Source organism: Camarhynchus parvulus, chromosome 19, assembly GCF_901933205.1.
Source record: "Camarhynchus parvulus chromosome 19, STF_HiC, whole genome shotgun sequence".
Taxonomy (NCBI): Eukaryota; Metazoa; Chordata; class Aves; order Passeriformes; family Thraupidae; genus Camarhynchus; species Camarhynchus parvulus.
The window spans coordinates 6913472-6939959 of NC_044589.1; the positions used below are offsets into that span (position 1 = coordinate 6913472).

Here is a 26488-nt window from a genome sequence, read left to right on the forward strand (position 1 = left end):
TAGTAGCTATTTATAATTTTTATCCTTATATTTTAAATGCTCATATTTTATATTTATTATATACATTTTATTTATATATATTTGTGCGTATATATACACATCTCCCATACACACACAGAGTACAGGGACAGCCCTGTCCTTCTGACCAGGCCATACACAGGGTGTTGGCAACCCTTCATTCCAACCAGTTGCCTTAAAAGAAATAAAATAAAATAGAATAAAATAAAATAAAATAAAATAAAATAAAATAAAATAAAATAAAATAAAATAAAATAAAATAAAATAAAATAAAATACCTTATATAATTTATGAACTCAAAGTGGGAAGCGGTGCTGGAGGAAGCCTGGGCAGCAGCTCCTGGATGAAAAAAACAACCCTGGGAGCTTGGAGTTATCCCTGTCCCCACCTCAGGGACCAACTCCCAGCTCTGCTTTCCCTGCTTGGGTTGATTTTCCCCCTTTTCCTGCCCCTTTCCAGCCCTCTCTGTCTGGAAATGTCAGCGGGATCTTGGAGCACCTCTTAACCTTCAGCGCGGCAGCGATTCCCCAGCAGGGCCTGGGCTGCAGGAAAAGCAGGAGGGGGAGATGCTCTCAGTGCTCAAGGAGGAGAGGGAGACAAATCGATTCCTGCTACTAAATTTAGCCTCAAATATCAAGTTTAAAAATAAACTTCCTGAAAACTTGGTGGTTTGAGGGTTTATTCTAAAGGTTCGGGCTGCCAGCTCACTCCCTGCTCTGTTGTCCCAACGTCGCTGGGACACTGGAAGGACCTTCAGAAGATGCTCAAATCAGGGAGGAAAATCTTATTAAATATCTGAAAAATCGAGGGAGACCCCACCTGGAGGGCCCTTTGCCTGTATAAGACCCCCCACCACAGAAGAGGTGCCCTAAATAACCCCCAAACCTTTTTAACCTCTTTGGGGTTGTAGACAGGGGGGATTTTTGGCAAAACCACTTTATCTGCTCACACCATAGAGCCCAAATTTGTGCTGATTCTTGATGCTTCTTCTCTGAGACAATGAAACCAGACATTGATATTGTATAGGGAGAAAAATGTGAGAAAATTTTCCTTTGCACATCCTTTATTAAAGACCTGCCTGAGTCTCTTTTGCCCCCAGGACTGAGGGGTTTGAGAGCAGTGAAAGCTGACAAGATTTCACAGCAGTTTTTTGGTGCAATCTCACTTCACTCTCAAGCTTGCAGCCACCCCAGCAGAATCAACAGCCTGTACCCTATTACTTTGAAATGAATTTAAAGTAAGCAGATAAAACACTCCAGTAATTTTATTGCAATTTGGCTCTGCTGATTGTTGAAGAGCATCCGAAAGGCGGCTCTTGCTGGAGGGTGTCCGGTGTGTGTTCCTCCAGCAGCTGACCACAATGTGCCACTTCCCTTTGGCTCCTCCACCCTCTGGACCCCCCAGGACCCCACAAGGATTTTTTCAGGCTTTTTTTTCAGCTCTGAATTTTCGCAGCATCCCCAGTGTTCCTCCTCTCTGAACATCACAAGCTGCTGGAGCTGCTGGAGTTCACATAGAACATTTGGGCTTTGCCTACCTTGGGTCAAAATCTTTGGAAGAAAAACACATTTGGCCCTAAAGGAGAAAATTTTAAATGTTGGATTTTACTCAAAGCCCTCGGCTTAGCTGTGGCTGCAGGTGATTCCTCAGTGGAGGCAGCAGCTGCTCACACCAAGTCCCTGCTGGCCCATTTTCCACCAGATCCTTGCTCCAGGTCCAGCTGGCTGCAAAGATGATGAGAAAGTCTCCTGAAAACTTGCAGAAGAGATTGTTCCTGTTGGGGGGATGGATGAAGAAACCAAATACCAAAGAAGCTTTGAGTCAAAGGAGGAGAGGATCCTGCAGCTCTGATGGATGGAGTGGCTGCCGTTGGAATTTCCGGATGCTGGAGAAGGATGCAGCAGTGCCTGTGGGCAAACAGCTCTTCCTGCCTAAGCTCAGCCAGGCTAAGCTGCCTGGTTTAACCCAAATTCCAGGAAAACCATGTGGGAACCAAATGTCCACAGTATTTGGGGAACAGTGGGAACAGTAGGAAGGAGGGATTTTGACGCTCAGGTTTGCAGTGAGCACAGGAGACGGGGTTGGAGTTTTGTCCTTCTGAGAGATGGAAGCAAAGATTAAATGAGATGTACAATCCTGGGAGACGGGAGGAAACCCTGGCAGGTCCCATCTTCTGGAAGGTGATTGCGAATGTTACAAATCCCCTTTAAAATTTTGGCAGGACTCAAACCCCCTCCTCCACTCCTCCTCCTATTTTTAACCATTATTTCAGCACCTTTCTCTCGGAGATTCTTTCTCTGTTTTCCCAAACCTTCCCACTTACTGGAGCAGTCAGCCAGACTCTGCCTGATACATTCCTATCCTAGAAACCCATGGAGACCCTTCCCCAAATTCTCTTTGGGACAAGCACCCACCCTGTGACCCCAGGCCACCCCACACTGCATAAAACCAGCAGAAGGGGCAGAGGGACCAGGTCTCTTTTTTTTTTTTGTGGAAAAAATAATAATAATAATAATAATAATAAATAAAATTCTACTTGGTACCCGCAGCACAGAAGCAGCAGCCTTGATCATCAGTCTTGTGGCTTAATGAAACACAGCAGCAATTCCCAGTTCTCTCCCAGTGATCCCCAGCCAACAGCTCTGTTTGGTTTCCACGGGAGCAGCCAGGCCCCAGAGACATCTGGCATGGAAAGCCCAAAGAAAACTCACGAGTGTCTTTTATAAAATGCACATTTTGGGCTGTAACAAACTGGGCTTGTGGCTGAACAGCTCCAAAGCTTCTGCTCCTAACATGGGGCACAGATTCCCTGTGGGAGGGTTCACACCATGCTCGTGTTTATCCTTCCCAGGGTCTTCCTAAGGTCCAGCTCGAGGTTCTGAAGTGGGGATGGAGAGGATGGTGCTGTTGATGAGGGAGGGTGAGGAGCTCAGGAAACACCTGAGCTTTACTCATTCCTCAAGAAGCAGAGCAGGCACTGAGGATCCAGCAGGGAGCAGAGCCTTGTGCTGCAGTCACCCATGGATGGACAGATGGACAGAAAGGCAAGAGGAGCTGCAGTGTGAGCCCCAAAGGTTGGTGACCACCCACAAGGGACTCCTGGAAGAGAAGGAACATTCCCAGCCTTTTGGTTCCTCTTAATTCTGCACCGGGCAGAAAGAAAAAACCCCGGGAGGTTTTTCCACATTTCCAGGAGAGCAGGGCACAGCTCCTACCACACAAGGCACCACAAGGCTCTTCCCTTCCTGCCCTGGTGACAGTGCCACAGCCAGACCCCCACCCTGGGCACCTACACCACGGATCCAACCTCTGCTCCCAACATCCCACCTGGGAATGAGGCAGGACAGTGCTTCTCTCCAGGGCAGAGCAGGGAAGGATGGAGAGCCCACCACAACAGGGCTGCTGCAGAGGTGAAAAGGGTCGGTTCAAAGAAAAATCTCACTGCCAGACCAAAAGGAAAGGTTTCAGTATATTTTAATAGTAAAATGATTCTTATTTTTTTTTTCAAGCAATGTCCCACCTGGATGAGTCTCAGCAGGAATTTTGCTTCCCGGTCCTGCTGTACCGGGGCAAAGCCTCGGAGGTCGTGGCTGTACCTGTGCAGAACAGTCCCCAAAAACTCACAGCGTGCTGCCAACACCACCAAACACCTGCCAGGCAACCACCACCACGGCACAGGACTCTGCTCAGGCTCTCAGGAGAAGAGCAGGAGTTAAAAATTAGCTTTTAGTTAACAGTCTGGGTTAAGATTTGGAGCAGGCTACGGACCAGAGGAGAGGCCAAGGTTTGATTTAGTAAAAAGGAGCAGAACACCTTACAGTGACTGACTGGGCAGGGAGGGGTGAGGTCAGAGCACAGCCCTCGCTGGGGTTGGGTTTGGGATGGGGAAAACGACGGGGTGACTGTAGGGGAAGCAGCTTCAGACTCGAACTCTGGCTCCAACAGAATGGATTCAGAAAAATATTGCATGAAAAGCCTCAGGATTTTCGTTCTTTCATAGATGTATATTTACCAGTTTTCACAAAGACTGCAGGAATACGATTATAAACAATAAATTAGGACTTCATGTTGCTATCATTTGGCATAACACAATCAGGCAATTTTTCCTTTTTTTAAATATAAGGCAACACAAGCCAACACATAATTTAATCCGTCTTTAGTCAAATTGCTTAACTTTGCTCAGGAGTTACCACTAAAGAACGGGTTATAGTACACTTAAAAGAATTTAAATAATGACATGATATAAGTGTACTAACTTACAAGGAGTCAGAAATGTACTCTGCTAAGCTTTGAAACCTAAATATTTGTTACAGCCCAGGACTACACATTCTAAATTAAAAAAATACAAATAAATGTTTTCTAATTTTCCCATTTACGAAAAACTTTTAAGAATCTCTAGCCAACTATGACGTCACTTCAAAACTTTTTTTTTAATTTTTTTTTTTTTAAATTTTGTATGATGTCTTTAAGATTTTTTTTTTAAACCATGCTCATTAAGGAAAGTTCAAGGAGCAAATACTTAAGGCTTTGTTTTTCCAAGGGCTGTGAGGGAGGCCAGTGGATGGCAGAGGCCAGTGGGTTCACCCATACACATTGCTACTCAAACCCACACTACCAGGCGACATTCATACAGAAATATTACACTTAAAAGTTACAGTGTAGAGCAATATTTTTTTTAGCCAGTGTACATAGAAAGAATCAATGCATTTATTTTTTTAAACTTTTTCTTCTTCTTCTTTTTTTTTTTTTTTTTTTAATTTCCAAACTTGATTGTGATCATTATGTTCAAGTATTAGTCTCGTTAACAGAGATGAGGAATTTTCTACTTACAATAAATTCGGCTGTTAGAAAGGAAAGGGATGTTTTGGTACACAGAGGAGAACAAGATGCTGAGGTTACCCAGTAGTTAGTGTCCTACAGTCACTGACTCAACTGGCTGCTGGAAGTGACGTGGGGAAGGAACAGAAGGAGTTAGGCACCGAGACCCTGGGAACAAGGGATGTTATAAATAGCTTCACTCATTCCCAGGGAGAAGAATTGTTCCATTAAATCCGCTGGGGTGTTCTGATGGAGAGGAACAGGGGACTGTCAATCCCACAGTGGCTTGTGAGAGGAGCTTTGATTCAGACCAACCAACTCCCATCCCACAGCGCTCGCTGCACCGGGGATGGGCTGAGCTGCATCTCCTCACCCTGACAGTAATTCCAGCTTCCAGAGAAGTGGCTGAACCCTTTTTGGAGTTGTCAGTGGGTCTGGATTCCCTTCACACGAGGCTGGCCAGACTCCTAGCAGCGAGGGATTCAGACAACACGAGCTTTGAGGCTGGTGGAAGGGCACTGGGGAGGGGGAACACGAAGAAAGGCAGCTCCCCATGGCTGCCTTCATCCCAAACCCGCCGTTCCCCTCCTCATACCCTGTCCAGAAAACACAAAGTGTCAGAAAAATCTGCCAGAGACTTTTGACTTTGGACAAAGTCTAAATGATAAATGTGGGCAAGAAACAGCTGAAAAGCTTCTCTCTCTATTAAAGCCTAAATACATACCCCTAGCTGGCTCTTTTCAAATGTAGGCTCTTTTTCAATTACACAGGCCTCTAGACAGTGCAAATGGTCAATGTTTAATGCATTAATGAAATGGGCTTTTGAATTGAAAACAAGCCCTACTCCCTGACAAAATTCTGTTGCTCTTAATCTTGTGAGGAAATTGAGATGGAAATGGAAGCAGCTACACTACCTCACTCTCACTGGAGCACAGATGTGGCTGCAAAACCCTGCAGCAACTCAACCTCAGTCCAGCGAGGAGCTGCTCAGCAGAAGGCAAAAAAAGAAAAAAAGCTGCACAAAGGGGGACTCTGCTGTGAGGAAACAGCTGTGGCGTGAAGTAGTGTAATGAAATTCTTTGACACAAAAGGCATGTTAAATATTTGATGCATAAAGGAGAGAGATAACATATAAGCAAAGCTCTTTAAATATACAGTATGTCTTCTTCCAATGGGTACTATAATGATCACACAAGTTTGCAAGTTAAAAACGCCTTGCTTATTAATTAAAATTAAGACTAAAACCTATAATTTTTTTTTTTGTCTGTGAAAGTGACTGCAGCCTATCTATACCCTGGGTGTTGAATATGAAGATTTCGACTATCGGTTGGTTCAGGTGCTCGGTTCATGGGAGGCCGATGGACTTTTCCCAGCACGGCCATGCTCTGGTCTCGGAAGCAGGACTGCTGGAAGTCCCCACTTAGGTAATCCATGGTCTGCATCACATTATTCTGGCTGGATGGGCCAGCTCCAGCTCTGTAATGAGTTCCTCCTGCACAATCCAGCGTCGCTCCCGCTGGCTGTCCCCCATGGAAAGGCATGGTGAGGTCCTGGGACCCAGAGCTGTCACTGTTGGGCGTGGGCAGAATGTTATTCCAGAGGGGCTGGAAATAGTGCCCATTGGTATATGGCAAAGGTCCCTGCAACCCGTTCACAGGAGGAGAAGGTGTAGGCTTCTCGATGGGGGGCTTCAAGCTGAAGGACTGGCCCATGCACAGTTCTTGAGGGTAGTTGGAAGTTTTGCCAGGGAAACTCTGCCCTGCAATCTCTCTCTGAGGGTGCTTCCCTGCGAGTCCAGCAGGCCCAGCAGCATCCCCACACATTTGCTGCAGATGTGCAAGCTGGTGCTGGTTCCACGCAACCGATTTGATTTCGTTCTGGTAGGCGGGTGGCACCCTGTTAATATTGACCATGGGCACATTAACAGAGGCAGGAGGAATAGCAGCAGCAGCATGGTCGACAGGGTTTACTACACAGGAAGGCATGGGTGTAGGGACATTGTGAGTAGATACCCTGGTACTTGCATTGATAAGCAGGTTGCGACTTATAGGGCTGGGGTTTGCGATCTGTCCCTCACACACTGAGGTAGTGCTAATGCCAGCTCTGGCCTGGCAGAACTGGTTAATCTGGTGCACAATGCTGCTCAGGTCCGGTGGCTGGTTCTGCTGCAGGGTGGCAGCCATAGAGAGGGGAATGGTTGAGGTAGACACGGTCACATTCGGCGGCGCGTCTGCGTCCGGCATCTTTCTGCCTCCGTGCAAACCCGGCTGCAGCAGCGGGTTCGGGGCGTGCTGCAGGGTCTGGTGTGCCATGGGCTGAGGGTGCTGCAAGCCCTGCGGCTGCTGCTGCTGCACGTTCTGCGGGTGCGGCAGCGCCTGCGGGATCCCCTGAGGGTGCGGTAAGCTGGGTGGCTGTGGAATACCCTGAGGGTGCTGCGGGATGCTCTGGGGGTGCGGCAAAGTCTGTGCATGCTGGAGAGCCTGCTGGCGAGCGAGCGCCTGGGGGTGGGATAAAGTGCTTGGTGCAACGTAGGGCGTGGAGGGGGGGTTCATCATCGCCTCCGGCAGCAGGCGCGCGCGCGTCCCGTCAAAGTCCTTGATGATTCCTTTCGCTGGGGATTTGACTATGGCCAGCAGGCCGGTTTTGGTGGTGGCCTGAGATGGGTAGGGGCTGTACCTCTGGCCCGAAGTATCGAGTCCGTTCACAGTACGGCGTACGTGTTTCCTCTGGGGAACCTTGACGCTGTTCGGGAAGATTTTTATAGTCAGCGGATTGTTGGCGACCTTCTTAGCATAAGCATCCAATTCTGCTGGGGTAGGATACTGTGCAGATCTCATTTTCTGTGTAGTGTCCCCTGTGGAGAAAGGGAATTGGTCAGTTCTGGTGAGCAAGGGATCAAGCCCAGGGCAAGACAGTCACACAACAACGGGAGAAAATCTCCAAGGATTCAAGAGGCAAGGAAACTTCATCCTGCCAGACCAGCGGGTCATGGAGCAGATGCCTCATTCCCTTTATTACCTGGTGACCAACACAAGCCCCAGTTCAGCTTAAGGCAAAACCTGCCCAGGGGAGCAAAACAAAACCATGTTCTCATCAGAGTATGTTTGCAGTTGGACAAAAACAGGTTACATGTTATAAACATGTTATAAACATCAGATTGTCTCCAGCTGAAATATTCCTCACAGCTTGCAGTGGTGGGTTGGTTTTTAGTCTCTTAATTTAAGATGCCTCCTCATCACTCTTCAAACCATTCTCAGTATTTTTACCATGGAATTCCAAATCAGAAAGATAAGAATTAAACATGAAGCCCCTGTAATCCTGAGGTGGGAACCATACTATGGTAGGCTGACCCTGGCTGGGCATGTGGTGCCCCCAAAGCTGCTTTGTCACTCCCCTCCTCAGCTGGGCATGGAAGAAGAAACACAGGGTCAGAATAAGGAAGGGGAGATAGCACTCACCAAAATGGGCAAAATAGACTTGGGGAAATTAGTTTAACTTATTACCAATCCAATCAGAGTAAGGTAATGAGAAATAAAAACCTCTTCCTTCCACCCCTCCCTTCTTCCCAGGCTCAGCTTCACTCCTGACTTTCTCCACCTCCACAGCACAGGGAGATGGACACAGCTGCCTCACCATGGGCTGCATGGGAATCTCTGCTCTGGTGCCTGGAGCACCTTCTCCCCCTCCTTCTGCAGTGCCCTGGGGGTCTGTGCAGAGCTGTTCCTCTCACATATTCTCATTCCTCTCTCCAGCTGCAGTTGTGCAGGTTTTTCTCCCTTCTTAAATCAGTTGTTCCAGCAGTGTGTCCATCCGGAAGCCATCTGGAATTAGCTCCATCAGACATGGGGGAAGTTTCTGAGCAGCTCCTGCATCCCCCCACTACCAAACCCTTCCCCTACAAACCTTATGCACATCAAAGCTTCAGCTCAAGCCTCCATTTACACCCCACTCCTTTCCTAGGTGCTGACATCTGAAAGCACTGAGTGTCTTTCTGTGCATTAGGAAGCTCTTGTCAGCCCAAACTCAGCAAATGGAAGGAGGCTGATTATTTTATGGCCTGCAATTATTTCTTCAGCTGACTTTTCAAGGTGGCAGCTTGCTAAGGACAACATCCCCACATCACATGGCAAAGTGATGTGATTACCTCACAGGATTAAAAACATGCTACTCCCCAGACAGAGACAAAAGCCTTCTGGAGACAGAGGTGTGGTTTCACTTCCTCTGATTTACCAGATACCTACCTGGCTCACAAGCTCCAACTGCTCCTGCAAAGATCTTCAGAAATCTAGGGAAATGTGTGTGTCTCTTGCCATAATCACACTGCAAGCAGAGAGTTGGGCTGTTTCCCACCACAGCTCTGCTGCCTAAGTGCTATGGGACTCCTGCTGATTTTATAATCTTCAAATAATGGCTTGCAGCTTTGACAATCCAATTTAGCTTTTGCTTGATTCCCCCTCCCCACCTCACCTTGCAAACAGTTCACTGGAAAAAAATGTCCATCCTTTTTTGCTAAAATTTTCAGCATCCCTGTGCTATTTGCTGTGCTGAGAGAACAGGGAATGTGGCAGCCACCCAAGAACACCCCAGCCCCATATTTGGCCCTCTGACCCAAGGAAATTTAATGCTCCAGCAAAGAGCATTCTGCTCCCAGGCAAACAGCCCTTCCTCTTGAAAATCCACCTCTGATTCTTTCAAGCAAATTGCTTCAAAAGATGAGTACCACAGCCACTTCTCTCTTTGCATCCTGCAGCTTCCTGTTGTCACAGGTGAGGGAGAGCAGCTCTGCTCTAAGAGCTCTCACTTTCAGAAAAGAAAGGTCAGAAAATGGAAAATAGAATGGATACCAGAAGAAAGGTTAATTATGAAAGTATTAAAAATATCTTTTGTGAAATAAGAAGCTTTACAAGCAGTTTGTCTCCCATCTCTAGCACAGCTTGTACCACGGCACCAGTTATACCTGTACCTCCTGTGCTGCCCAGACACTGGCACAAATCATCCCTCTCTCTTAATCAAAGGCAATATTAACTCAAACATCTCTCTGTGCACATCCCTGTACCTGCCTCTGCAGGCAGGTGTTTCTATCTGCCCTTTTGAGCAAGCTGCTGTGCTCCTAACAGAGAGGAGAGCCTCCGAATGGCATTTGCCAGTATTACCCTGCCTCAAAAGCCAAGGCTTTCATGAACTCTCAACCTTTATTTTTAGCATTGCCCACGCTCATTAAGGTCTGTTTCTTCCCCAAGACATGACCCTGGCAACCCTCCATGAGCCAGAGAAGAATCAAAGGACAAAGGACCCCATACCTGTCTGTGTTAGGGTTTATGTTATGCTTGCAGACACTGTCACATTCTATTTTCAGATGAAAAATTAAGGAGATACTTTAAGACACCTTTGCCATCAAAATTTCCCAGCCTGGTTTACACTTCTACAGGCAAACCAGCAAATTAAATATAAACACTAAACAGACACACTGAGTATTCTTTTATCCAATCATCTGATTTTCAGTTACACAGAAGTTTCAGGAAGCAGCTAAAACATGGATGTTTGAACAGGCTGCAGTCAGACACACCTCTACTTCCAAACCTGGAAGAATTCCTCCCTCTGAGAGAAAATAACCCCTCAGTTAAACTTAAATAACACCCTAGCATCAAGTCTGGCATCTTACCAAATGCAAACCACCTCTTAAATGCCTTGGGTGGGATCTTCTGAACCCAAGCACCATTCCAAACAGCACCTGGTTTATGCACAGGTAAGATGATGCTCCTTTTACTCCAGGCTAACTCAGCCACGTTACTCAGGCCTGAAGGTGATGTATTTCTGAGTGCCCCAAAGTGCTTTGCTAGTAGTTCCACAGGCAAGATTCCATGACTGTAGTAATTAAGGCAGTAAAATATTAGGAGAAAGGCATTACACGGTGAGCAAGAATCTGAATATCCCATACAAATACCCCACAAACCAATAAAGAACAATTAGTTCTGGTAACTAAGTGAATGAAAAACCTGCTAGAATAATCTGAAAGAAAATGCTGGAATAGGAATATCATCATTTGTGTGCAAGAGGAAGAATTCCAGATCAGGCCATAATAAAATGATGAGGCAATGGCAGAGGAAGAAGCTTCATTAGGAGAACAATGGGATGAGCTCCAGGAAGCTCCCTAATGGTGAATGCAAGGCAGAATACTTCCATTGAGAAGTAATTATTTCATGTTTATTATAAGGCAAAGCTGTGCATATGAGCAATTACCCCAATAAACTGGTGAGCTGCAGGTTCACAACTCCTGCTAATCCCGTGGCAACCGACTCCTCTGGTCACACTCCTGCTCTCACCACTGCAGCTGTTTTTGTCATGGAATGAGACAGATTTCCCTGCCTCACCTCAGCACTAATGGAACATCTTTTAAATGCATTTCACATTAAGACTTTAAAACCCACTGCTTTTTAAAAGCTGCCTATGGTTAAATTTTCATTGTCATTAAACAAAATACAAACAGGCCTTTAGGACTGCTACCCTAATGAGAGCTCCTGCACTGGGACAAGCCAGAACCAGCTGTGTCCACCTTCTGCATACAACCCTCAATTTTAGCAGTTTCTCTAAAGGCTTTACATAAAGAACCCTCCCCAAAAGACTCAGTTTAGCTGATGATCCCATATTCAGTCCAATCTCCTCTTCCCTGATGTCCCCTCCTAACAAAACACCTCCTAAGAAGCACCTTTCACTTGATTTTGCACCATTGTCACAGAAAAAAGACCTTTTTTTCCCCAGAAGGTTTGGCACTGCTGCTATATCCAACAGCAGCTGCAGACACAACCTGAACAATCTTGCCTCAAATATCCCAGTTTACCAGTCAGGTTTATACTGGAGTCACTGGGAGGAAGGAGAGAATGTCAATACTGGGCAGGGAGAAATCTCCTGTGTGGAAAAGGAATTCCAGGGTTAGCCTGAACTCAGGCTGGAATTCAACAAAAATACTGAAATTGGAAGTCCTTTAGTCACCAGTTTCTAAAGGAAAAAAAATGTGCATATTAATCTACCAAACTCCTACTGCACGGAGCACTTGTAAGAACAAGTCCCTTATTAGAGAGTGAATACGGAAAAAAAAAGGTAATTGAGCTAATATGGATTTTTAAGCACTAATAAGAAGTCTGATCTAGAAAACTACACTTAAAAATTATTAATATAAACACTGTAAGTCTGAATAAAGGCAATCCTGTGGAATTCTGTAGCTTTTATAAAAGCAACACCACTATTATTACAGCCTGCTTCCACCCCCCATCAAAGTCTCAAGTCACTGTTCATTAAAAAATGCTCATTAACTCAGCTCTGCCCTGGCCAGGGGCTGGGCTACTCATGCATCTCCAGCAGAAGAGAAATGCACCAATTAATCCTGCCCACATCTGCAGAGGGGCTGAGCAAGGTCTGTACCAGCAGCCTCATCTTCCATAAAATCAGAACAAACCCAACAGCTGAGCATCACCACTGCCAGCCCGTGCCTGCCAGCTACTTTATGTCCTAAATTCTTTGAAATGCAGCTCCCAAAGCTCTTCACTGAGCAGGACACAGCAATGCTTTCAGCACATGGATCTGCACATCTCCAAGGAACAGCATAGGTACCCATCAGGTGAGGAAAACTGCCCAACATACCAGCATGCTGCCTTGTAAAGCTGTAATTAGCAAATACCTGATTTATGCACAGCTGCCCTCACATGAACCTCAACATTCTGCTTTCAGCACTAAGCTCTGACAAGGAAATCTCACGCAAAGCACAGACCTGGGCACATCCTCATGCCACAGGCAATGCTCACACTGCAAACAGGAATGAGAAAGGAGGGGATGCCCAGCCTGATGCTATCACCAGTCCTTTGGTGAGTGAAGATTTTTATTGTTGTTGGGTGATATTGTAATTATCAAGCCCAGGGAGTCAGCAGAAGGGCTGTAGGAGAGCTCAGGTGTGTATGTGAACCGTGTCAGTCACTTCTGCCAGGTCACTCTTAAAGTGCAAAATTATCTTCCCTACTTATTTCCTGCAGCATCACAAGCCTCACTGTATGAACAATTTAGCTACAAGTGGACTGTAAATCACTTGGGTTTAAAAAGCAATGAGTACATCAGCAAACTGAGATCTCCCAATGCACATTTCAAACACAAGAGACAGGCCACAGCCCTAAGAACCAAGTACACACACCTTACATAGAAATCTTGGCATTTCTGAAATTTCAGCTGAACAAGCAGCGTGCTACTTCAGTGATAAAGAGGAGGGACAGAGTAAGAGTTAAAAAAACCTCTAGTCAATAAACTTACATTCCCAAGCACAAGTTGTTCTTAAAAATACCAGTACAACTATGAAAAAAATGACTGAAGTTATCAAAAAAGAATTATCAGAGCACTCTGCAGACATATTTTCAGAGGCACCAAAGAGACATCAGAAGAAGATGGAAACTTTGAACTTTAGTAATTTAGGCTAGCTCACTAATATTTGCAGTATAAGCCCCAGGTATGTAGAGCAAGAGCTGCTGACCTCAAAAGGTTTGCATTAGACTGATCTAACTTTTATTGGTGTCTACGAGTAATTGCACGAAGGGAAGCGAAAAAGACTGAGGAAAAAGTTGTGCTGAGAAGCAAATCAGCTGGCACACTTTTAGCACAAAACCTTTTCAGCAGAGAGGCACGAATCTCACAGGAACCTCACTTGCTGCATCCTGCTGTGGTTAAATTAACCTTTTCAGAGCCAGGAACAGAGGAGCTGCACACATGTGAACCTCTACAGCCATTTCTCAGAGCCTTTATTGACAGATGCCTTGAAGGCATAACAAAAGAAAGACTCTACATTAAATAGTTTTTCCACTGTATCCTAAATGTTTATGTCACAGCGGTACCAGAGCCAGATTTAACAGTTAACCACATCCTGCAGACAAAACATCACTCACATTTCTGAAGTCCAGTGTTCATCTGCGTGTAAGAAAGAAGCTGAAAGGAGAGGTCGCCTGGTCCTGGCAGACAGGCCAGCATGGCAGACAGGCACTAACACAACATGGGGCATTCACTCCTCTGCACACTGCAACAACAGAGAGACAAGTCAAAGTTATAATACAAGGAGGAACAGAGAAAAGAAAGAGGCAAAGAGCCATCCCTGGGTGAAGGCCTGACCAAGCACAGATGCGCGACCGCTGCTCCAGCCCTGACTGCATCTCCTAAGCGGCAACGGAAATACTTCAAGAACTGGGTCATCTGCAGGGTTAAACCCAAAATAGCTGCTGTGCTCTCCTCTGCTGCTTGACACATACAGAATAATCCATAGGTCTGTCCTCACATTTCAAAGGTGGTTGTTATGAATGGTAAAGAAACCACCATCACTCATTTCACTATGCTGAAATGCACTGGTATCCACCAAGGCAAGTTCTCTGGAGAAACCCTGTCAACTGTTCTTTTGCACTTAACAAAAAGGCATGGCATGCATAAATTGAAGGCAAAGTATGCAGCACTCTGCCTTGTGGCAAGATTAAGCTGCATGCTACAGCTTGTAATTTCTGTGGTCCATTAGGCTGAAAGATGAATGGCTACAACTTCCTTCATTTCAGCAAAGACTTGCTAACCCGAGCTGCTGTGGGGCAGGTAACAGCAAGATGTGCACAAAGGGGCTGCAGAGGTGCCACCATCCTCTTCTGTTTGCTCCAGCATTTAAGAAATGAAACCTTGAAATGGAGCACTAAAGCTCTTTGTATATAAACATGGCACAACTTCCCTCAAATCCCACCACTCATGTGCAAAGAGGGATCTCAGCAACAAGGCTAACTGGGGCTCAAAGTGTCCAATGTTACTAGAATTACAGAGATTTAAGCTGGAACAAGATTTCTAGAGGCCATCTGGTCCAAGCCCCTGCTCAAATCCTCCAGGCTTCAGCACTTTAGAAAGTTCTGGGAAACAGTGACAGAACCAAGCTGGAGAAATCAGATTTTTTTCTCCTTGTCCAGATGTCCACAAGCATCGGTGCTGCTATACAGAGCAAAACACCTAAGGAGCAGCTAGAAAGGCTTTGGGACTTGTTATACGACCTCCAAAACATGGGAAGAGTTGAAGGATTCAAGACTTGTAAGCTGATTTAATTTTAGTCATTGTTTCACAAACCCCAATTAAAACAACTGAGAAAGCATTCAAAGATCAAAAGGGGGAGAAGGAGAAAGCTCCAGCCCAGACATGAGAAGCCACATCTGCCAAAACCTCTAAGAGGCCACTTCTGAAGGAGTCTCGCTGCTGAGACGGCACAAACAACGCGATGACAGCGATGTGACACTGTCAGCACTGCCACCTTCATGCTCCAGAAACCTCCCAGAGCAGATTTCTGCAGAGACCTTTTGAATGCAAAACCAGCACTGGTCAGAGTGCCCATGGAACCTGGCAGCAATGGAGGGAACAGCGTGGACACGAAGCTTTCCTGCAGCACAGCAATTACTCACTGTGTACAGCTCATTAGCTCCATGTTTATGCATCTCCTCAGCTCGACACGCAAAGGTTGATTAAACCAATGGCCAAGAAATCTCATACAAATATTAATTTATGAGAGCTTCTGCATCTTCACTGAGAGAGCGGTGTCCAAAGCTGACTGAGCCTGCTGTGACTAACAGAAATAGTTTTGGGCACTGAATGTCAGTCAGACAATCCAGGCTGTTGCCCATTCACCCTTCCCACGCAGAGTAACACAGACCCGGTGCCGTGAGAAACACACACAGCACCTCAGCAAGGTGCAGGGCTGACAGCACAACCACCAACAAAACACATTTGTATCGTTCTCCATTTCATTCCTAGGAGACAGCCAACAATCTGCACTGCCCAAAGTCCAAGATATGTAAAACCTGGTAAAATAAACCTAAACCTGGATATTCTTCTGATTCTCTGAAGGAGATGGAATTCTTGGAGTCTTTCAGAAATGATGACTGAAGAGCTGTCACGTCCACAACATCAAGGAATTGCTTGAGGAACTGAAAAGTTGCTCAGCCTTTATAGATGAGGTGCAGTCGTGACTGAGGGTACACAACCTTCAGTGAAACTTTGCAAACAGCCTGTGGGCAGCAGCTCCTCGTCCCAAATCATGCACAGCAAGACCAAAAAGACAAAACAAGAATCCAGCTCCTTTTAATCAGAAGACAAAACCACTGTGAGTTGTCAGAGCTTTACCTGAGTAAGCAACAGAAACACCCACAGTCAGCAAGAAAAAAATAATAATTGTATTTTCCTTTTTTCCTCATTTCATCAACTTCAGAAGGCTGGCAAAAACAAGACCTATTTTTCGGTGAAAAGCAGACAAACAAAATTAAGAGCCTTCACTGTAGACAGAAAAACAGATCACACTATTCCCATATTCATCTGAGCATCCACCTTTTTACTCCAATAATGTCTGACACCAAGCAAAGATTCACTCACTTCCTATCCCTGCAGGCCCAAAGGCGGTCGGTGTCTAAAACATTATTTAATTGATGGCAAGTTTGTGTGCAGCCCTGAAAGAGCCCAGCCGTGCTCTGACTGAGGGAGCAGCATTTCTGGCAGCAAGATGAGGGGAGGGTTTGCTCACCTGCTCCATCATTAACGCTCATTAGAGCCTGAACTGTGACGCTCTCAGAAAGCCTCTTGCTCAAGTGCCCCAGCGAGGTGCACACAGCAATAAACAGGATAATGGCACATTAGGAGAGAGAACAAGTGATTAGGAGTGGTCACAGCATTCACCTCGAAATAGCCAGGCTCCTGCTACATGACAGCAGTGCTTCCTTGAAGGTCAAAACATGTATTTACAGAAGCTTTAGCTCCAGTATGGAGAGCAACGTTTTAGAGAGAGCTATAAAGGCAAGTTGTTCCTGCAGGTAGATAATTGTTTTAGGTAATGCCAAAGGTTCATAAAAGATTGCGGTGGCAATAATAATTTTAAAGGAAATACTGGACTTAGAAGAAATAATTTGAAGTAGAAGCCTAAAATCACTCTTTCAGCTTGATTTGCAGTAAACAAATTGGTGACATCTAGGTCACTGCTGAGCATTAGAAAAAGAAATTCAGACTTGTACAGAAATGCTAGCCATAACTCCATTGCTGAATCTCTTATTATAATTTAAATCCTGCTTCAGTTTTTCCTCTCTATGAAATCAATACCAGTTTTCATAATCGAGATCTCAGTATTTGAAAACACATCTGAAATATCTTGACAAGCACCCCATTTATTTTTTCTAGTTAGAAATTAATTAACATTTATTCCCTTTGAGATATTCAGCACCTGGCTACTACTTTCTGACTGACTCTTCCCCAGCATGAGCTGGCATGGACAACTCCAACTCACACCAGCTGAACTGAACTGAAATCCCTGGCATGGGCTGTATTTGGGATTGAGGTGAGCACTACTGGCTGTCTCAGAATTGGCAGCTGGGCCCATCAGCCCCTCCTGCTTGGGTTTATTCCTTCTAATTAGTCCAGAGCTGGAGATGAACTGAACTTGGCACATCAGGACTCCTCACCAGCAGATCTGGCTCCATGGTGGTGACTTGTGTGGGCACCAGCACCTGCAAAGCTCCAGCCCCTCCAAGAATGAACGCTGTGCTACTGGGGGAACTGGAATGGAGAGGGGTTTGCACTGTACCAGGGTCAGTCACACTGCCATCTAAACCAGTCAGCTGCAAACTGGAGAGTGATCTCACCAGTAGCTGTGGCACCCAGCCATGGAGGGCTGTGAACCACGAAAACTTCAGTTTTTAAACTGCATTTTAAACAGATTCTGTACACTGGCAAACGCAGCACAGCGAGCTCTGTCTTGAAAAAATATATATAAAAAAAGATAAAGCATATCTCTAGAGGAAAACAATCATTAGATTGGAATAAATAAATAAATACCCCTCTTTGAAGTGATTTTAATCTAATCTGGCTGCGGGATATAATCTTAACAGCACACGTACTGCAGGATGCTCCACAAAATAGCAGGTTTAGACATGTGAACAGATTTTTTTTCTCCTAAGATTTATTAATAATTAAATCAAAGCATGTTAAGCTTAAGAGGGGTTTGCAGTGCTTGGGATTTGGGGGTAAAATCTTCACAATGACTATTACCTTCAGCCTTACTTGCACATCAGGATGTTTTCTGGTCCAGGCAGCACAGTGTCCCCTGTCACCACAAGGCTCACCAGGATGAAAGAACCACTGCCCAAGGACACTGCTGCAGAGCTAGGAATCAGTTCCAGTAGAACTTATCACAATATTGCCTTTCCTGACTTAAAAATTTATCATTTTCTGAATTATATTCAACATTTAGTATTTATTGCCTCTGTGCTTCTCAGACCAGGTGGTACTTTTACAACCTAGAGTAAAATCTAGATGTAAAGCAACCACTAGGAAATTTCTAACGCAGTTTTATCATCACATAAATGGACCACATATACAGTTATTGCCAAGTTTTTAGATACACCAGCCTCTGAAGCTCCTGAGAGGCCTTACAGGGTGAGAACAAAAAGGAAACAACTCCCCACAAACCACCCCTGGCCACTGAAACATGGGAAACTGAGCTGGTTTAGAGGAAAGCGAGCTGGTAAAGTCTAAAGTTAGGTTCCTGAAAGTAAACACACATGTTTGAAATTCCACGATTAACTGTGGGCTTGTTCGCAAAGCCCCGAGGCCAGGAGGAAGCTCGGGGAGCATCCACCCACACACAAAAGAAAAAACTCCAAACTATTCCAAGTTTCCAGCACCCTGGGGTCCCGAAAGCCTCTGTGTGAGGGTTGTTAAAGGTTTGCGGCTGCTGTGCCTTTTTGCTCCTCCTCTGCTCCTCGGTCACAAGGCACTTCCATGAAGCTCCATCCCCACCCTGCAGTTCCAGAGCCACGGGCGGGATTTAGGGCACCCCCCGAGCAGCACATGCCAAGTTCAGAGCACATCAATGCTGCAGGCAACAACAAAAACTAACCCGGGCTGGGAAGTTTCTTTGGTACAAATGTCTGCAAGAGCTTGCCAGGAAACGTAATTGAATCCGGGCCAATTTTCATGCTCCGAGGGAAACTCTGTGTCTCATTTACCCCCCGGCAGGCTGCTCAACACCAAGGAGAATAATTCCTTTTTCCTCTCCCAAAGTAACCTAAAATGTAGGGGTTTCAAAGACTTGTTCATGTCAACGGCAGACATTGAACCCTCCTGCCAACCTCAGCATTCAGTAAAACTCCTTCCAGGCAGCCATGCTTCGCTTGACAGTGTCTAGACCCATCCTGCAGGCTTCCTGCCTTTTTCCAGCTCTAAAACTGCCCTTTATTCTTGGGCACTTACCAGAATGGCCCTTTCCCAGGACTGCCGAAGAGCCAGAGATAAATCTTAGCGTTTCCTGAAAGAAAATTACCAAACTAGCACTGTATTCATCACCGGCTGGTATCACATCCTCTTAATGCTTTATAAATGGAAAACTGCGAAACAGTGGGCAGAGAAGTTGCCCTCTGAAATGGCAATAAATCACAATAGCATCGAGTGGACTTGGGGATAAATAACTAGGAAACTGAACAATAGAAAGTCGCCTTTTGTAGCACAGGGAGTGCACTGTCAGCACCTGCCAGCACAGGACCTTTGGCTTTCTGCATTCAGGTGGACCTTTTGTGGAGCCCTTGCAACAGTTTCGATCACAATCAATTTTTGCTTCTTGCCATTTAATTAACTATGATTTTGCTTGTAAACCAAGTCACCTTTCAGGCTGACCTCCATTTATAATGTTACTCAGGCAACAAAATTAGTTTGGTGCGGGGAAGGCAGGGAGAATTGAAATGCTGCCATAGCACAGCTCTGCTCCTCTCTCCGAGCTGGGATGGCAACGCCCAAAAAGGAAGAAAAAGAAGCAGCTTTGGGATAACAGCACTTAAATGGAATATTGCTCAGATCACACTCCTCATGCCCAAGGGCTACTACTGAAGGCTTCTAGGTGAGCAATTTGGAACAGGATGCAGTGCACTAAAAAAAGCCAAGGAGGCAGCTCTCAGCTCCAGGTATTGCCACGTGTGACATCAGCTCCATCAAATTCGCTCCTCGGATAAAGCAGCAGCCAGCTCAAGGTTATGATCTTTGAGTTTAAAAAGCCTTTTTTTAGGTCTGTCCCAAGAGATTATTTTAAAACACAGTACTACGCATCTGCCAAGGAGTAGAACAGTTGGCTTTAATTGTAAGATGGATTTTTACATAGCTTCTGACCTTTCATCTAATTGAGGCCTGAAGAAGAAAAAAAAGAGGAAAAGCTATACGTCACTTCAGTTATTAAAATCCATCAAGCTCAGACTTTAGCCTTGGGATAACCACAGCCAAAAAATTGACTTGCAAGTAATTATCACTGCTATCTGCAATAAAAGTTAATTGGACATAATTGAACTAAAGCCCTAATCTGAATGAAGCTGTTGCTGGCAAGAAGCCTGCTCCTGCCTGTACTCTGCAAATGGAACTGCTAGCAGGAAAATGGACAAACACGAGGCTGCTTTACAGTCTGCCCACTGCAAATCAGAGCAGTTCTGCAAACAGCTTGTTAGCTGGGCCAAGATAAAGCCATTATGAGGGCCTGTCCTCACCAAACACACCCTTCAGCTACACCCAAACAGGGCAATGGTGCAGAGTTTCAAAAAACAAGTTTCAGTTTTATAGACCTCTTAATTACAGGCACCGAAACACAAGATTCACGTCACCAGACGCTGTTTTTATCAGCTCCTGAACGCTGTCAATACCAGTACAAATAATGTACTTTTTGAGCACGTAAAGATACCGACTCAAAAGGTTTTCAGTGCTGATAATTTACCACCTTCATGCAGTTCAATAGCCTTTCCTGTTGTAGGACCAGCTTCTTTCATCTCTGCAGCAGAGCAGACAATTAGCTGCTTTCTGTGCTCAGCCCATGCAGGTGGCTGGGGGAAGGGAGCGTTCTGCTCAATTCCTGCTGATTCGTCCATTTATATTTTGCATTTTTGTTAACTAACAGACCAGAAAGTGGTTGTCAAACCCCATGCTACTCCAGAACTTCTTTACAATTTTAATTATTAACACTCTGTCCTTCACCAAAGCATATCAAAGCACTTAACAAACATTACTGAAGCCACATAACCACTCTGACACAGGCAAAAATTGCACACAACTCCTTTTACAGTTTGCTTCAGGTTTTTTGGCCATATTTATGTTAGAACAGTGGTCTCCTGATGATGGACTGGTCTATGACAGGAGAGATGAAGGGAAGTATTTGGCTCACCACAGGTTCCTGACATAATTTTGGATGAAGCATTTAATCACCTGATGCCATGGTCACTCCTTATTTAAAGGACAGCAGTGGGTGACAGTTTTCTGAAGACTGTGAAGAAAATGAAACTGCAAAGCATTTAGCACCACCTTGACTTCTCACATCAGGCTGACAAGGTCACAGTCTGGGCAGCCTCCTGAGGACAAATGGACACAGATCACCTTTCCCTGTCCTGAGCACCACTTGCTCACCCCTGCTCCTCTCCATCTTCACAGCTCAGAACAGAACTCCATAGATAAGAAAGCTGCAAGGAAGAACCAGTGACATCAATTCCCTTTCATGACCCAAATCAGTGGCTTACTTTACTTTGCTCAAAGCCCTCACCTCTTTTTAAGAGTATTTTTAGATTTAACTCTGTATTCTGCAACGTGGCAGGAGCTGACAGACAACAGAGGAGTAAAGTAGGTCTTGCCAGGTGTTGCAGGCCACTCCTAAGGTGAAGGAAAGATGTAGAAAAGACAAGTCAGGACAATTGTAGGGCCTGGCCAAAGCTTCAAATGAGGATTTCTGGCTGTGCTTGAAACACAAATACTAGTGGTCAGTTGTGAGACACATGAGATACTACTTTTACCATGGGAACATATGCAAGAAATAGGAAAATCGACCTGCCTGAAGTCAAAAGCAATTTGAATAACTTTGTATCTGCCTCCTCTCAATTTTCACTACACTAAAGTGCTCTGACCTTTAATTAACTTTCTCCTTTTATATGGTAACTTCCAACTTCAATTTTTTCATGCTGTACTGGTGGGAAATGGGGATGAAGACACAGCCTGGTATGTATTTTATGGGTGTATATGGCTCCATGGATATTTGGGGAGGGAGCAAAGATGCTCCAGTTGAACCACAGCAGCTAAGAGCACAGGCCAGCATTGTCATCAAAATAATTTGCTCTGGATATCAGGCTTACATTTTTACTTTCAAAATGCAAAACAGACTCCCTACCCTCCACTGTAAAATTCACAAAAGATCTTATTTTCCTCAACAAGATACTGTCAGGCACAAACAAATATTCCTTCCTCCAAAGCACCCATTACCCTCGGGGCAAACTAAACCCAACTTCTTCCTACATGCTTGAGCAGCATCTCCAACATCACAGCAGCTCTGAAATACAGAACAAGACTTACAGACATGAGCCTGCCTGTCCTCATGTGAACATGAGGGAAAATTAAGGTTAGTTGAGATGACTTCCATCCAAAGGAAACCCAGAACAGCCCAGCCTCTACAAAACTACAGGATGCTGCTCACACATACCCCAGTGGAGGTACCATGCATTCCCACCACCAGACATTCTCCATCCTTTATGCAACTTCCTTCTGCCTTCAAGTGATAAGAAACCAAAATACACACTGACCCTTTTCCCATAGGGGACAGCCTGCAGTTATAACCTCAACATCCTCAGCAGGAACAGGGTTATGTGCAGCTTTCCTACGTGTTCCATGTGTGGGAGAAGCACAAGGCCATAATTCTGGGCTTTCCTTCACCACACAGGACATGCAAGAAAAATCAGCTTCCTCATGCCACTCTTGGGCAGAATTCCTCCCTCTTGGCTTTCTTGCTTTCCCAGACCTGAAAAGGAAGTTTTTCTTAGGTACAGCAAACAGCTGCCTAGGCAAAGAGGAAAGGAAACATGAAACAGTTCCCTCTCCTGTGGCTGCTTCACAAAGATCACCAGTTTCATTATCTCCTCTCACTCCACACTTACTCTGTGAAAGCCCTGAATTAAAGACTTAATCATGACTTACAGAAATCCTTGTGGCTGCACATGACAGAAGGAAGGCAGTTTTTCCTTCTAAAATATTGTTAGAAGCTACAGATTACGACAGTTCCTGGGTAGGAAAGCAGCTATCTTTCCCTGTTTATTCCAAGCTGATTATTAAAAAAAAAATCAGAGATAACTTTGAACAAATTTTACCTCTATTCAACAGACAAACAACAGAGCAGACATTTGTTAGCTATTGAAAAATATGTTTTGAGTCCTGTTTTAAAAATAGATCCACTTGAAAATGAGAAATATTTGCAAATAAGATGAGGCAGAATGCATTATACTTCATAACAAAAGAAAAACTGAACTTGTATATAAAGGAATAAAAATAGGAAATGACTCACTTTTGGACCAGGTGTGCTGGTGGTGTGTGAACATGGGCTCACAGGGAGGATGGATTTTGGTTTGCATTGGTCATGCATGTGAACCATTCTGACCTATACAATCACACTGACAGTTTGGTTTAGTATTTCTCTCTCTGGACACTGAATTGTGGTCCCACATGTGGTGAAATTTTAACAGCCCATTTACAAAGCCAGCAGTGAAAAATACATTTTTAAGATCCAAAACTGGAGATCCCTGTCTGATTATGCACAGCAACAGAGCTTCCTGCTGGACCACAAACACATCAGCTCTTGGATACACATCTTATCATTTGTAAGGGCAAGATAAGACCTCCTTCTGTAGCTGGAGATATGGTGCAGCCAGCTGCAAAGATGAAAAGCATTTTAAGAACCTCAAACAGAAGCTACAACACATGTACAAAACACCCACCAGCAGAAAATAGAAGCCATTAGATGAATACCAAAGAGCTGGACCAGACACTTGGGGTGGTGTTTTCCTGTCAACCTTCACAACGAGGTGCTGGTTTCCTGCTGGCTTGTCCTGACACAGACCAAATGTCCTTATCAATCTCCCAGGAAACTCAAAAGGCCACCTCGTAACAACTCCATAGAAGAAAGGACAGGAAATAAATTAGCGGTGAGCTACTGTAAAAAGTCTTTGCTATTCTCACTGCTTTCCTGAGAAGCATGAAAAACGGCCACTTGCACAGCTGGCAGTTCAAAACAGCCACAGGGAAAGCAACATGAACGCGCAAGGTGCCTTGAAAGCCCCTGCACACCACAAGCACCAGAGGTTTTTGTCTGAGGAGCTGATAAAACATTTCAGCACAATCTCACCTGATTCCTTCAGCAGCTGCCAACACACCACCTTTACCTGAAGTTTATAATCATTAAATGTTTCTTTTTTTCACAGAAAGTTTTACAGACTATAGGATGTTTTTGTTTGCTTTTGTGCATCTTTCCTCCTCTGCACTTTTCCTTAAAAAAGAAAAACCCAACACGCAACACACACAGAGGAATAAATAAATTGTACAGGCAGGACACAGAGGGAGATGAAACTGTACCACAGGCAGGGAGATCCCTTGGCATGGCAAACACAACGTGGCTGTGTGGGAGAAGAGAACAAACACTGCTGCTGCAGCCTGCACCTCAACATCAGACAGAGCACAAAGGTGAGCTCCTGGTAACCCATCTCCAACAGCCCTGACCTCCACTGTGCAGCTCCCACTAAAAGTATCCCCAGGTTTTAATTTCCAATTTGTCTTTCCAGCCACGGAATTTCTTCAGTCAACAAATTCAAAAAGGTAAATTTTTCTACCTCCAATTAACTGCATTAGTAGTGTTTATAACTACGTGATTGATAAATGCTCTACAGAAGCTGTAATTAATGTATTTTTTCCTTGGAACACACACCGAACCCCTTGGCGCTCAGACACTTAATGAAAAGCAATTTATCAACTTGCTTTGAACAGCTGAATCTGACTCCTTAATGCAGAGAAGTAACACACTTTGCTTTGAGCACCACCACTCCGAGAAAGGAGCGAGCACCGCGCCGTTCTGAACGCCATCAGACACCGCTGGGATTTGGATCGGGATGACAGCGACCAGAGCTCTCATCTCCCTGGCTGTGATTCAGTCTGGCTTAACTGGGATCCTTCCCTCCTGGGATGCAGTGGAGCAGGAGATTCGTGCAGATGTGCTTTTGCAGGATGGGGGATCGGGAGCGCCTCTTCAGGACAAAGTTCCGAATTCTCCCGTGCCTGGCACGCGCGCGTCGGGAAGCAGCAGCAGCTCAGAGTATTTCAGCCTGGACATGTGTTCAGCTGCTCACAAAGCAGACAAAAATAAAGTGCTTACAGAGTGTTTGAATGCTAATTTCTCAAATTGAGCCTTGCTTTGTATAGTTGACATATGCAAAAAAAAAAAAAAAAAAAAAAAAAAAGAAAAAGAGGGGGAAAAGAAGCATTTAGGAGGAAAAGTTTGACATCACAGAATATTTTATGTTGGTATTAACCACTGGAGGGGATTAACCAGCCTTCAAAGCCTAAAATCTAAACTCTCATTTCTAAGAGTATAGGCTAGAGATTTCCAGTACAGGAACTGGTCTGTACTCCATGTGGCAGACTGAATGTAAGGATTACATATTTCCATTGCACATGTAAGCCTGTTTCCCATTCCTGCAGGGTCCTGCTCTCTTCCATTTGTCTTTTGATGCAGATAAAAGCTAATGCAGATTGCAACTGCTGATACAGAGAAAGGCACAAGACACAGCGAGCCTTTGGACTAAGGAAAAAAGGGACTCAGGTCCAGACTGCTCGAGCACGTCAAGAGATTGTCTTTGAAACTATAAAACTAGAAATGAAAGCACTGCGTTTTTATTTGATTTGATCAAAGAGACTGGAAAGGAGGGGGGAAAAAATCACATCTTATAGATGCAGGGTAGCATTTAACTACTTCACACACGATACAGGACCAGCTGATCTCATACAGATATGAATTTGGAGGAAAAACAAAGAGGTGAAGTCACTCCAGCTCTGCAGACACTGCCTGCACAGATCACTGCTCCAGGCTCTGCAAAGAGCAACAGGAACCTGTTTCAAAGCCAGAGAGCCACTGCAAGCACATACCCAGCCCTCGACACAGGCACAGCCTTCCAGTCCCCAGTGAAGAGCAGAGGAGTGAGCTCTTGTCAAATCACAGAAAATAGACTCTGAATGTAACAGCTACCTGAACAAATCACTGACGACTCCCTGTTCCAGTGCTCTGACTGTGGGACAGCAGCACACCGTGGCAATCTTCCCAAGGAGGGCTTTGGACTGCAAGCTGCAAAGGGACAAGACTGAAATTCTTGAAGGGAGCATCTGCTCCAGCATGTGCTTGGCACCAGGAGAACGAGGCTCTGCAGAAGTACAAATGGCACTACAGGTAGCAGCTCTGCAAATCCCAAATTGCAGCAGGGAAAAAACAGATACCTATCGCTGCCACATTCCCTAAGAGAACAGATTTTAAGTATCTGCTCATGGAAATTTCTAACTGCAGAAGGGGAAGCATTTAGATTGCCTCTGGGCTGAAACCATCTAGGTCTTTGCCTTTCACTAAAAATTAAGCAGAAGTCATTTTAACGAGGCAGGCAGACAACAGTCTTGCACAGGAGATCAAAAAGCTCTCCAGATGTTTATTTTAAATGAAATTCAGAAGCCAGTATAAACCAGATTTTAAACACTGAATAATCCTTACCATAATTTGCATGAGAAAAACAGGCAAAAGGTTCCATCCTAC

At 45.0% G+C, this 26488-nt stretch overlaps 1 protein-coding gene across 6 annotated transcripts in view; it reads right to left on the bottom strand.

Annotated features, from left to right (window-relative positions):
- Positions 1-3402: 3402 nt before the first annotated feature.
- FAM222B (family with sequence similarity 222 member B) overlaps positions 3403-26488 on the bottom strand; it is a 36230-nt gene continuing 13144 nt past the window's right edge. For 3 of the 6 annotated variants that reach the window (XM_030962608.1, XM_030962603.1, XM_030962607.1), the window contains exon 2: positions 3403-7690. In XM_030962608.1, the coding sequence (XP_030818468.1) occupies positions 6120-7673 (1554 nt within the window). In that variant the 5' untranslated portion in view covers positions 7674-7690 and the 3' untranslated portion in view covers positions 3403-6119. Of the gene's footprint in view, positions 7691-13757; positions 13911-26488 lie in introns of those variants that run through there. The other 3 variants (XM_030962604.1, XM_030962606.1, XM_030962605.1) reach the window with 2 other exon arrangements.